Here is a 12,381-nt window from a genome sequence, read left to right on the forward strand (position 1 = left end):
CCAAGCCTAGCTCAGGTTGCCTCATTGACAGGTGGGAAGGACCGTATCAAGTTTTGTTGACCAGCATGACAGCACTAAAAGTTGCCAAGAGAGACTTGGGTCCACTCGTCCTACTGCAAGAAGGTCGCTGACCCGGAGAAAACTCGTGAGAAAGAGAACCTCATATCACTAGAATCTGTTCCAGGAAAGCTGAGAGGCAGGACTGTTGAACGGCACCTGAGCGTGGTGAACAGCAAAATCAAGGACGGTTGTCATAAATTTTTTTCCTCCAGTCACCCCCCCCCCCACTGCATTTTTTCTCCCTTCCTACTTTCTCTTTACCAAAATGGATCCACATCAAGAGACTGTGTTCCGGCTTTTTCTTGTGATTCTATTTTTGATCAGGACAATTTGGTTTTGTGAGGGCCCCCGAGAAGTCTAGCAGGGATCTGGAATGGGTTCTGATGGAGAGGATGAATTCGTAGGACCCCAGGATTAGTCCATCACTTTGGTCAAAGCTGGTATAAGAGATATGGTAGTCACGGAGCTCGGAGGCAATGTGAAGGGTTATTGTCTGATGAATACTGCATTTGTACGTAACATATAACATAGTCGAAGATGAGTGCATCCAGAGATGTCGGTCAATCAATAATATCGTAATTGACAAGACATCCTTTGAGTGACTATCACTCTTTAGTGGGTACGGTCTTAAACCAAAAGGAATGCTGGTGGCGCTCACAAGTACCTCAAGGACAGAGTAAATCAGGATTAGTGCCATACCCCTTAACAGTAAATGAGGTACTCAAATTACATGGAGGGAAACTGGTGGACAGGAAATTCAATATATCTAGGCCCCCTAGCTTGAAGCTCCACCAGTACCACATAGATAGGTCACTACTGTGTTTTAACGTGTCCAATTTCCTGAAACCAGGAAATTGAGAAGTGACATGGAACAATCAGACAATGACCTTCTCACATAGGGCTGATAGAACCCATCAACTCCAAGCTTGTACGTGGGATAACCACAAGTGGAAAGTACTTCCGATACAGGTATACACGTGGGATCAAAACAATGTGGGCTGGAAAGGTGTCACAGGGATATTGTGCACACATCATGACAGCCTGATACTTGTGTAGAGCAGATGAAAGAACTGGGGACAGGTTTCTTTATAAGGATTATGTGTGACATGGTATTAATGCATTCTGTCCCCTATGTTCTCCCAGATGATGCATATTTCATATGCGGAAGGAAGGAGTACAAGTGGCTTACTCCGAGCTCTGAAGGAATGTGTTACATAGGCAGAGTACAACTTTACAGGATGTGAGGGGACAAAATTAGGTTAGGACGTGGTGTTTGGTATCCAGATGTACAGTATTTTAAGGGCTACATTCCGATCGCAGTTTGCAGATTATAGTATGCTCCTGCGCATAGATATGCGCAGGAATACAATATTCATATCTCACTGTAATTACTGTACTCCTGAAATTCGGCGGAAACCCAGTGGAGGACACCTGCAAGTACACCTGGACCAAGCATCGCCCACCTATTCAAACCAACCTATGACCCCTCACGTACTGTAAATGACCAGCCCTTTGACCTATGAAAGAAGAGCTTACAGTTTCTTTGTATTATGTTTTGGACTATTGTATAAAAGCACAGCCTCCTGGCCAGTCCCAGTCTAATTCTCTGAGGTCATCTTGCTAGACTGACTGAGGACCGGATCCGGGTGGCGCAGGCGAACAAACGTATGTACTATTGGTTGTAGCTCTTCTCTTGTATTATTGTTGTATTTCTGTGTGTATCCCCTTTTAGTAAATATTTGTTGCTGCGTTGGACCACAACATAACATATACAACTGGTGTCACATTCCATTCTTGTTAAGGGTTTAAAGAGTATTCAGCCACACTTGTCGCTGCATTGTGCTTACAGCGTGTCGGCGTGCATACATTTCATAGATGTTTATCGCATACATTCAGCAGCCGTTGCGGCCCGAACCCTTGTGTAATAAGGTACGGCTTTTTCCTGAAAGTTAAACGAACTTAACATCCTTTAAAGGAAGAGGCGCCCGGGAGTGGTAATACCACCTTTTTTTAGATGGGCATGAGATCGACACATCCATTTTTCAGTACACTATTTTCATGTATAAAAGCGGCTCTCCCCCTTATTTACACCCCTGTACCAGTTTCCTGTGTATCTTAAGTGTCCTGGAGGAGCGGTGTGCCTTGCTGCTGCAGCTGTAAGCAGAGGAAGGCGCCAAGAAGCCGCTGGTCCCGCTTTAAGTAAGCTCCGCCCCCTTGTAATGGCACCGGGGCCATGCAGTTATTTATACTGGCAAATGTCTCCTGTGGTGTAAAACAGAGTATGAATACTTGTTTTTACTGCCCAGATTACGCAGGGGGGCTATGGGATCCCACCCGGGGACGGGGGTCTGGATGCTGCCCCTGCGATAGCACCGCACCAAGAACCTGGTGACCCCCGGTTTGTACTCACCACTCTTGTCACCTTCAGGCAATGTTAGGGGTGTGCGATTGCTTCCGCTAAGGCGCTGTGCCTGCGGTACCACAACCTCTCAGGACGGTGGTCCTGCAGTGGGGAAGCAGCTCTGACACCTTACAGAGGCCGGTGACCATCATCCCCCCTAACTCCCACGGTGCAGGTATGCTGTTGCCCAAACAGCATACCGAAAATAAGAAAGTTTAAAATAGAGTGAAGAAAAATCCTTTGGAGCTCCAGAGTGTGCATCCTCTCATGAGGGAACAGGTTTCTAAACTGGCTGTGGGAGGGTCATAGAGGGGAGGAGCCAGCACATCCAGTTGAAGAAATTTAAAGTGCACCGGCTCCTTTGGACCCCATCTATACTCCATCATACTAAAACTCCAGTATCCCTTATAGATGCTAGAGAAAGATGAAATTCCATACCTGTATGTTAAAGGTTTAAATTTGTTGTTCACACGACCAACTAGTGTCATCTATTTAAAAAGCTTTATTGCACCATTATATTTGCTGTTTGCACTGTTACACTGAATACCCTCGAACCTTCAAGAAGGTTTATAAACATAACAAAAACAGAAGTTTTAATAGAACAGTTAAAAGGGGTCTAAACATTGGTTAGGTTTGAATACAAAAAAAATAAGAATTTACTCACTGGTAATTCTATCTATCTCTCGTAGTCCGCAGTGGATGCTGGGGACTCCGTAAGGACCATGGGGAATAGACGGCTCCGCAGGAGACTGGGCACATCTAAAGAAAGATTTAGGACTATCTGGTGTGCACTGGCTCCTCCCCCTATGACCCTCCTCCAAGCCTCAGTTAGGATACTGTGCCCGGAAGAGCCGACACAATAAGGAAGGATTTTTGAATCCCGGGTAAGACTCATACCAGCCACACCAATCACACCATATAACACGTGATAGGAACCCCGGTTAACAGTATGATAACAACTGGAGCCTCTGAAGAGATGGCTTTTACATGACAAAGCCGCCAATTCTGACACACGCCTAGCCGAAGCTAAGGCCAATAGCATGACCATTTCTACGTGAGATATTTTAGCTCCACGGTCTTAAGTGGCTCAAACCAGTGGGATTTCAGGCAATCCAACACAACGTTAAGATCCCAAGGTGCCACTGGAGGCACAAAAGGGGGCTGAATATGCAGCACTCCCTTAACAAACGTCTGAACTTCAGGCAGTGAAGCCAGTTCTTTTCGAAAGAAAATAGATAGGGCCGAAATCTGGACCTTTATGGATCCTAATTTTAGGCCCATAGTCACTCCTGACTGTAGGAAGTGCAGGAATCGACCCAGCTGGAATTCCTCTGTAGGGGCCTTCCTGGCCTCACACCAAGCAACATATTTTCGCCATATACGGTAATAATGTTGTGCTGTCACGTCTTTCCTAGCGTTTATCAGCGTAGGAATCACTTCATCTGGAATGCCCTTTTCCGTTAGGATCTGGCGTTCAACCGCCATGCCGTCAAACGCAGCCGCGGTAAGTCTTGGAACAGACAGGGCCCCTGCTGTAACAGGTCCTGTCTGAGAGGCAGAGGCCATGGGTCCTCTGAGATCATTTCTTGTAGTTCTGGGTACCAAGTTCTTCTTGGCCAATCCGGAACGATGAGTATAGTTCTTACTCCTCTCTTTCTTACTATCCTCAGTACCTTGGGTATGAGAGGAAGAGGAGGGAACACAAACCGACTGGTACACCCACAGTGTCACTAGTGCGTCCACAGCTATCGCCTGAGGGTCCCTTGACCTGGCGCAATATTTTTTTAGCTTTTTGTTGAGGCGGGACGCCATCATGTCCACCTGTGGCCGTTCCCAACGGTTTACAATCTGCGTGAAGACTTCTGGATGAAGTCCCCACTCTCCCGGGTGGAGGTCGTGCCTGCTGAGGAAGTCTGCTTCCCAGTTGTCCACTCCCGGAATGAACACTGCTGACAGTGCTAGCACGTGATTTTCCGCCCATCGGAGAATCCTTGTGGCTTCTGCCATCGCCATCCTGCTTCTTATGCCGCCCTGGTGGTTTACATGGGCGACCGCCGTGATGTTGTCTGATTGAATCAGCACTGGTTGGTTTTGAAGCAGGGGCTCTGCTTGACTCAGGGCGTTGTAAATGGCCCTTAGTTCCAGTATATTTATGTGTAGTGAAGTCTCCTGACTTGACCACTGTCCTTGGAAGTTCCTTCCCTGAGTGACTGCCCCCATCCTCGGAGGCTTTTCGTCCGTGGTCACCAGGACCCAGTCCTGTATGCCGAATCTGCGGCCCTCGAGAAGATGAGCACTCTGCAGCCACCACAGCAGAGACACCCTGGCCCTTGGGGACAGGGTGATCAACCGATGCATCTGAAGATGCGATCCGGACCATTTGTCTAACAGATCCCACTGAAAGATCCTTGCATGGAACCTGCCGAAGGGAATTGCTTCGTAAGAAGCCACCATCTTTCCCAGGACTCGCGTGCATTGATGCACCGACACCTGTTTTGGTTTCAGGAGGTCCCTGACCAGAGATGACAATTCCTGGGCCTTCTCCTCCGGGAGAAACACCTTCTTCTGTTCTGTGTCCAGAATCATGCCCAGGAAGAGCAGACGCGTCGCAGGAATCAGCTGCGACTTTGGGATATTCAGAATCCAGCCGTGCTGTTGCAACACTTCCCGAGAGAGTGCTACGCTGACTAACAACTGCTCTCTGGACCTCGCCTTTACAAGGAGATCGTCCAAGTACGGGATAATTATAACTCCCTTTTTCCGAAGGAGTAACATCATTTCGGCCATTACCTTGGTAAATACCCTCGGTGCCGTGGACAGACCAAACGGCAACGTCTGGAATTGGTAATGACAATACTGTACCACAAACCTGAGGTACTCCTGGTGAGGTGGGTAAACGGGGACATGCAAGTAAGCATCCTTGATGTCCAGCGACACCATAAAATCCCCCTCTTCCAGGCTTGCAATAACCGCCCTGAGCGATTCCATTTTGAACTTGAACTTCCTTATATAAAAGTGTTCAAGGATTTTAAATTCAGAATGGGTCTCACCGAACCGTCTGGTTTCGGTACCACAAACATTGTGGAATAGTAACCCCGTCCCTGTTGAAGGAGGGGAACCTTGATTATCACCTGCTGGAGGTACAGCTTGTGAATTGCCGCCAGTACTACCTCCCTTTCTCCCTTTCCCTGGGAGCAGCTGGCAAGGCTGATTTGAGGTAACGGCGAGGGGGAGTCGCCTCGAACTCCAGCTTGTATCCCTGAGATACAATTTGTACAGCCCAGAGATCCACTTGTGAGCGAACCCACTGGTTGCTGAAGTTTCGGAGACGCGCCCCCACCGCACCCGGCTCCGCCTGTGGAGCCCCAGCGTCATGCGGTGGACTTAGAGGAAGCGGGGGAGGATTTTTGTTCCTGGGAACTGGCTGCCTGGTGCAGCTTCTTTCCTCTACCCCTGCCTCTGGGCAGAAAGGATGCGCCTCTGATCCGCTTGCCTTTCTGAGGCCGAAAGGACTGTACATGATAATACGGTGCTTTCTTAGGTTGTGAGGGAACCTGAGGTAAAAAAGTTGACTTCCCGGCTGTTGCCGTGGATACGAGGTCCGAGAGACCGTCCCCAAACAATTCCTCACCCTTATAAGGCAAAACCTCCATGTGTCTTTTAGAATCAGCATCACCTGTCCACTGCCGAGTCCATAATACTCTCCTGGCAGAAATGGACATTGCATTAATTCTAGATGCCAGCAGGCAAATGTCCCTCTGTGCATCCCGCATATATAAGACGACGTCTTTTATATGTTTTATGGTTAGCAAAATAGTATCCCTGTCGAGGGAATCAATGTTGTCTGACAGGGAATCAGACCATGCGGCTGCAGCACTACACATCCATGCTGAAGCAATAACAGGTCTTAGTATAGTACCTGAGTGTGTATATACAGACTTCAGGATAGCTTCCTGCTTTCTATCTGCAGGCTCCTTTAAGGCGGCCGTATCCTGAGACGGCAGTGCCACCTTTTTTTGATAAGCGTGTTAGCGCCTTGTCCACCCTAGGGGATGTTTCCCAACGTAACCTATCCGTTGGCGGGAAAGGGTACGCCATCAGTAACCTCTTAGAAATCACTAGTTTCTTATCGGGGGAACTCCACGCTTCCTCACACAATTCATTTAATTCATCAGATGGGGGAAAAGTCACTGGCTGCTTTTTCTCCCCAAACATAATACCCTTTTTGGTGGTAGCCGGGTTAATATCAGAAATGTGCAATAAATTTTTCATTGCAGTAATCATGCATCGGATGGCTTTTGCAGACTGTGCATTTGTCTCATCCTCATCTACACAGGAGTCAGACTCCGTGTCGACATCTGTGTCTACCATCTGAGCTAGCGGGCGTTTTTGAGTCCCTGATGGCCTCTGAGACGCCTGGGCAGGAGCGGGCTGAGATCCCGGCTGTCCCAAGGCTGCTGCGTCATCGAACCTTTTATGTAAGGAGTTGACACTGTCTGTTAAGACCTTCCACATATCTATCCAATCCGGTGTCGGCCCCGTCGGGGGCGACACCACACTTATCTGCCCTTGCTCCGCCTCCACGTAACCCTCATCAAACATGTCGACACAGCCGTACCGACACACTGCACACACACAGGGAATGCTCTGACTGAGGACAGGGCCCCACAAAGTCCTTTGGGGAGACAGAGAGAGAGTATGCCAGCACACACCACAGCGCTATATAACAGGGATTTACACTATACTGAGTGATTTTTCCCAATAGCTGCTTATTATCTTATTTGCGCCTAAATTTATGTGCCCCCCCTCTTTTTTACCCTTCATGTACAGGATACTGCAGGGGAGAGTCTGGGGAGCGTCCTTCCAGCGGAGCTGTGAAGAGAAAATGGCGCTGGTGTGCTGAGGAAGAAGGCCCCGCCCCCTCAGCGGCGGGCTTCTCCCGCGTTTTGTTTCTCTTAATGGCGGGGATTTTTGCACATATACAGTTTTCCAGACTGTATTATGTGCATACTGTGCCAAAAGGTATTCTTATTGCTGCCCAGGGCCGGCTGCCCCCCCCCCCCCCCCCCTAGCGCCCTGCACCCTACAGTGACCGGAGTGTGTGGTGTGCAGTGGGAGCAATGGCGCACAGCTGCAGTGCTGTGCGCTACCTTAATGAAGACCGGAGTCTTCTGCCGCCGATTTCATCTCCTTCTCTTCTGTCTTCTGGCTCTGCAAGGGGGACGGCGGCGCGGCTCCGGAAACGGACGATCGAGGTCAGGCCCTGTGTTCGAACCCTCTGGAGCTAATGGTGTCCAGTAGCCTAAGAAGCACAAGCTAGCTGCTCGCAGGTAGGTTTGCTTCTCTCCCCTCAGTCCCACGAAGCAGTGAGTCTGTTGCCAGCAGATCTCACTGAAAATAAAAAACCTAACAAATACTTTCTTTCTAGCAAGCTCAGGAGAGCCCACTAGGAGCACCCAGTTCTGGCCGGGCACAGATTCTAACTGAGGTCTGGAGGAGGGGCATAGAGGGAGGAGCCAGTGCACACCAGATAGTACCTAATCTTTCTTTTAGAGTGCCCAGTCTCCTGCGGAGCCCGTCTATTCCCCATGGTCCTTACGGAGTTCCCAGCATCCACTAGGACGTCAGAGAAATTATCCTCAAAATCAGGGGAATATATTATTCAAAGCAATTTTATGATGGTTCAGCAAGAAATTATTTACAGAGACGATGTTTTAGAACGCTTTTTTCTAGGACTCTCGGTGGTCTTTGATGGAGTAACAGTTTTTCTTTTTTTAGCAGAGTCTGCAGTTTTCTGTTTTGTACTTCTAGCAGGTTTTGATTTTAGCTGCTGGGGAGTCTTAGCTTTTTCTGGGACGGCGGCCTTTGTTTTATCTGGGACGGAGGCCTTAGCCTTATCTGGGACGGAGGCCTTAGCCTTATCTGGGATGGAGGCCTTAGCCTTATCTGGGACAGAGGCCATAGCCTTATCTGGGACAGAGGCCATAGCCTTATCTGGGACAGAGGCCATAGCCTTATCTGGGACAGAGGCCTTAGCTTTTTCTGACTTCTTTGTACTCCAATTGAGATCTGGATGTTCCTCCCTGCAGATATAAAAAGAAAGTTAGGCAGAATTTAAAGAAAAAAAAAAAAAAAAAACTTTTGCCAAGACACAGACATTATTCACCTGAATTTTGCTAATTTTCTGTCAAACTCTTGTTTCTCTCTCAGAAAATCTTCTTCGTATTTGCTCTGTAAGAAATGTAGGACAACTGGGGTCAAGCTGCATTGCAGAATTTCTTAAAATGTTCTATTTCAGCTCTTACTGCAACCTCTCATCTAGACCTTACATGCCACTTCATACTGTACCTTTGTTTCCTCCGGTAGCTCTTTATATATTATTGCCAATATCTTGTCTAGATCACCGTGGCGCATATCTGTATAGATCTCCTTATATTTTGCTTTGTTCTCCCCGGAGAAGCGAAAAAACGGCTTTTTGGGCTTCTTAGGAAAGTCTGGATGAGTCTGGAACATTATTGTAGAATAGTTGCACTGATTAACCGGGTCACTACTTTTTGACAGAAAAATAAGAATTTACTCACCGGTAATTCTATTTCTCGTAGTCCGTAGTGGATGCTGGGTACTCCGTAAGGACCATGGGGAATAGACGGGCTCCGCAGGAGACTGGGCACTCTAAAAGAAAGATTAGGTACTATCTGGTGTGCACTGGCTCCTCCCTCTATGCCCCTCCTCCAGACCTCAGTTAGGGAAACTGTGCCCGGAAGAGCTGACACTACAAGGAAAGGATTTGGAATCCAGGGTAAGACTCATACCAGCCACACCAATCACACCGTACAACTTGTGATAACTATACCCAGTTAACAGTATGAACAACAAATGAGCCTCATTAACAGATGGCTCATAACAAAACCCTTTAGTTAAGCAATAACTATATACACGTATTGCAGAGAGTCCGCACTTGGGACGGGCTCCCAGCATCCACTACGGACTACGAGAAATAGAATTACCGGTGAGTAAATTCTTTTTTTCTCTCGGACGTCCTAGTGGATGCTGGGTACTCCGTAAGGACCATGGGGATTATACCAAAGCTCCCAAACGGGCGGGAGAGTGCGGATGACTCTGCAGCACCGAATGAGCAAACTCAAGGTCCTCCTCAGCCAGGGTATCAAACTTGTAGAATTTTGCAAATGTGTTTGAACCCGACCAAGTAGCAGCTCGGCAAAGTTGTAAAGCCGAGACCCCTCGGGCAGCCGCCCAAGAAGAGCCCACCTTCCTCGTGGAATGGGCCTTGACTGATTTAGGATGCGGCAGTCCAGCCGCAGAATGTGCAAGTTGAATCGTGCAACAGATCCAGCGAGCAATAGTCTGCTTAGAAGCAGGAGCACCCAGCTTGTTGGGTGCATGCAGGATAAACAGCGAGTCAGTTTTTCTGACTCTAGCCGTCCTGGAAACATAGATTTTCAGGGCCCGGACTACGTCCAGCAACTTGGAAGCCTCCAAGTCCCGAGTAGCCGCAGGCACCACAATAGGTTGGTTCAAATGAAACGCCGATACCACCTTAGGGAGAAATTGGGGACGAGTCCTCAATTCTGCCCTGTCCATATGGAAGATCAGATAGGGGCTTTTACATGACAAAGCCGCCAATTCTGACACACGCCTAGCCGAAGCCAAGGCCAAAAGCATGACCACTTTCCACGTGAGATATTTCAACTCCACGGTCTGAAGTGGCTCAAACCAATGTGATTTTAGGAAATCCAACACAACGTTGAGATCCCAAGGTGCCACTGGGGGCACAAAAGGGGGCTGAATATGCAGCACTCCCTTAACAAACGTCTGAACCTCAGGCAGTGAAGCCAGTTCTTTTTGAAAGAAAATAGACAGGGCCGAAATCTGGACTTTAATGGATCCCAATTTTAGGCCCATGGTCACTCCTGACTGTAGGAAGTGCAGAAATCGACCCAGCTGAAATTCTTCTGTTGGGGCCTTCATAGCCTCACACCAAGCAACATATTTTCGCCATATGCGGTGATAATGTTTTGCTGTCACATCCTTCCTAGCTTTTATCAGCGTAGGAATGACTTCAACCGGAATGCCCTTTTCCATCAGGATCCGGCGTTCAACCGCCATGCCGTCAAACGCAGCCGCGGTAAGTCTTGGAACAGACAGGGCCCCTGCTGTAGCGGGTCCTGTCTGAGAGGCAGAGGCCAAGGGTCCTCTGAGATCATTTCTTGTAGTTCCGGGTACCAAGTCCTTCTTGGCCAATCCGGAACGATGAGTATAGTTCTTACTCCTCTCTTTCTTATTATCCTCAGTACCTTTGGTATGAGAGGAAGAGGAGGGAACACATAAACCGACTGGTACACCCACGGTGTCACTAGAGCGTCCACAGCTATCGCCTGAGGGTCCCTTGACCTGGCGCAATATCTTTTTAGCTTTTTGTTGAGGCGGGACGCCATCATGTCCACCTGTGGCCTTTCCCAACGATTTACAATCAGCTGGAAGACTTCTGGATGAAGTCTCCACTCTCCAGGGTGGAGGTCGTGCCTGCTGAGGAAGTCTGCTTCCCAGTTGTCCACTCCCGGAATGAACACTGCTGACAGTGCTATCACGTGATTTTCCGCCCATCGGAGAATCCTTGTGGCTTCTGCCATCGCCATCCTGCTTCTTGTGCCGCCCTGGCGGTTTACATGGGCGACCGCCGTGATGTTGTCTGACTGAATCAGCACCGGCTGGTTTTGAAGCAGGGGTCTTGCCTGACTTAGGGCGTTGTAAATGGCCCTTAGTTCCAGAATATTTATGTGTAGGGAAGCTTCCTGACTCGACCATTGTCCTTGGAAGTCTCTTCCCTGAGTGACTGCCCCCCAACCTCGGAGGCTTGCATCCGTGGTCACCAGGATCCAGTCTTGTATGCCGAATCTGCGGCCCTCGAGAAGATGAGCACTCTGCAGCCACCACAGCAGACACCCTGGCCCTCGGGGACAGGGTGATCAGCCGATGCATCTGAAGATGCGATCCGGACCACTTGTCTAACAGATCCCACTGAAAGATCCGTGCATGGAACCTGCCGAATGGAATTGCTTCGTAAGAAGCTACCATCTTTCCCAGGACTCGAGTGCAGTGATGCACCGACACCTGTTTTGGTTTTAGGAGGTCTCTGACCAGAGATGACAACTCCTTAGCCTTCTCCTCCGGGAGAAACACCTTCTTCTGTTCTGTGTCCAGAATCATACCCAGGAACAGCAGACGCGTCGTAGGAACCAGCTGCGACTTCGGGATATTCAGAATCCAGCCGTGCTGTTGTAGCACTTCCTGAGATAGTGCTACTCCGACCAACAACTGCTCCCTGGACCTCGCCTTTATAAGGAGATCGTCCAAGTACGGGATAATTATAACTCCCTTCTTTCGAAGGAGTATCATCATTTCGGCCATTACTTTGGTAAATACCCTCGGTGCCGTGTACAGACCAAACGGCAACGTCTGGAATTGGTAATGGCAGTCCTGTACCACAAAACGGAGGTACACCTGGTGAGGTGGGTAAATGGGGACATGTAGGTAAGCATCCTTGATGTCCAGTGATACCATGTAATCCCCCTCTTCCAGGCTTGCAATAACCGCCCTGAGCGATTCCATTTTCAACTTGAACTTCCTTATATAAAAGTGTTCAAGCATTTCAAATTTAGAATGAAGTTCCGGAGACGGGCCCCCACCGCACCTGGCTCCACATGTGGAGCTCCAGCATCATGCGGTGGACTTAGTGGAAGCAGGGGAGGATTTTTGTTCTTGTTCTTGGGAACTGGCTGTATGGTGCAGCTTTTTCCCTCTACCCCTGCCTCTGGGCAGGAAGGACGCGCCTTTAACCCGCTTGCCTTTCTGAGGCCGAAAGGACTGTACTTGATAATACGGTGCTTTCTTAGGCTGTG

The 12,381-nt window shown here is 48.8% G+C and overlaps 1 protein-coding gene across 3 annotated transcripts in view; it reads right to left on the reverse strand.

Moving 5' to 3' along the window:
* Positions 1 to 8,115: 8,115 nt before the first annotated feature.
* LOC135055638 (nucleolar transcription factor 1-B-like) overlaps positions 8,116 to 12,381 on the reverse strand; it is a 67,250-nt gene continuing 62,984 nt past the window's right edge. For all 3 annotated transcript variants that reach the window (XM_063959934.1, XM_063959932.1, XM_063959933.1), the window contains 3 exons: positions 8,810 to 8,965; positions 8,628 to 8,692; positions 8,116 to 8,544 (listed from right to left, as the gene is read on the reverse strand). In XM_063959934.1, the coding sequence (XP_063816004.1) occupies positions 8,160 to 8,544; positions 8,628 to 8,692; positions 8,810 to 8,965 (606 nt within the window). In that variant the 3' untranslated portion in view covers positions 8,116 to 8,159. The remainder of the gene's footprint in view (positions 8,545 to 8,627; positions 8,693 to 8,809; positions 8,966 to 12,381) is intronic.

This window comes from Pseudophryne corroboree, chromosome 3, assembly GCF_028390025.1.
Source record: "Pseudophryne corroboree isolate aPseCor3 chromosome 3, aPseCor3.hap2, whole genome shotgun sequence".
NCBI lineage: Eukaryota > Metazoa > Chordata > Amphibia > Anura > Myobatrachidae > Pseudophryne > Pseudophryne corroboree.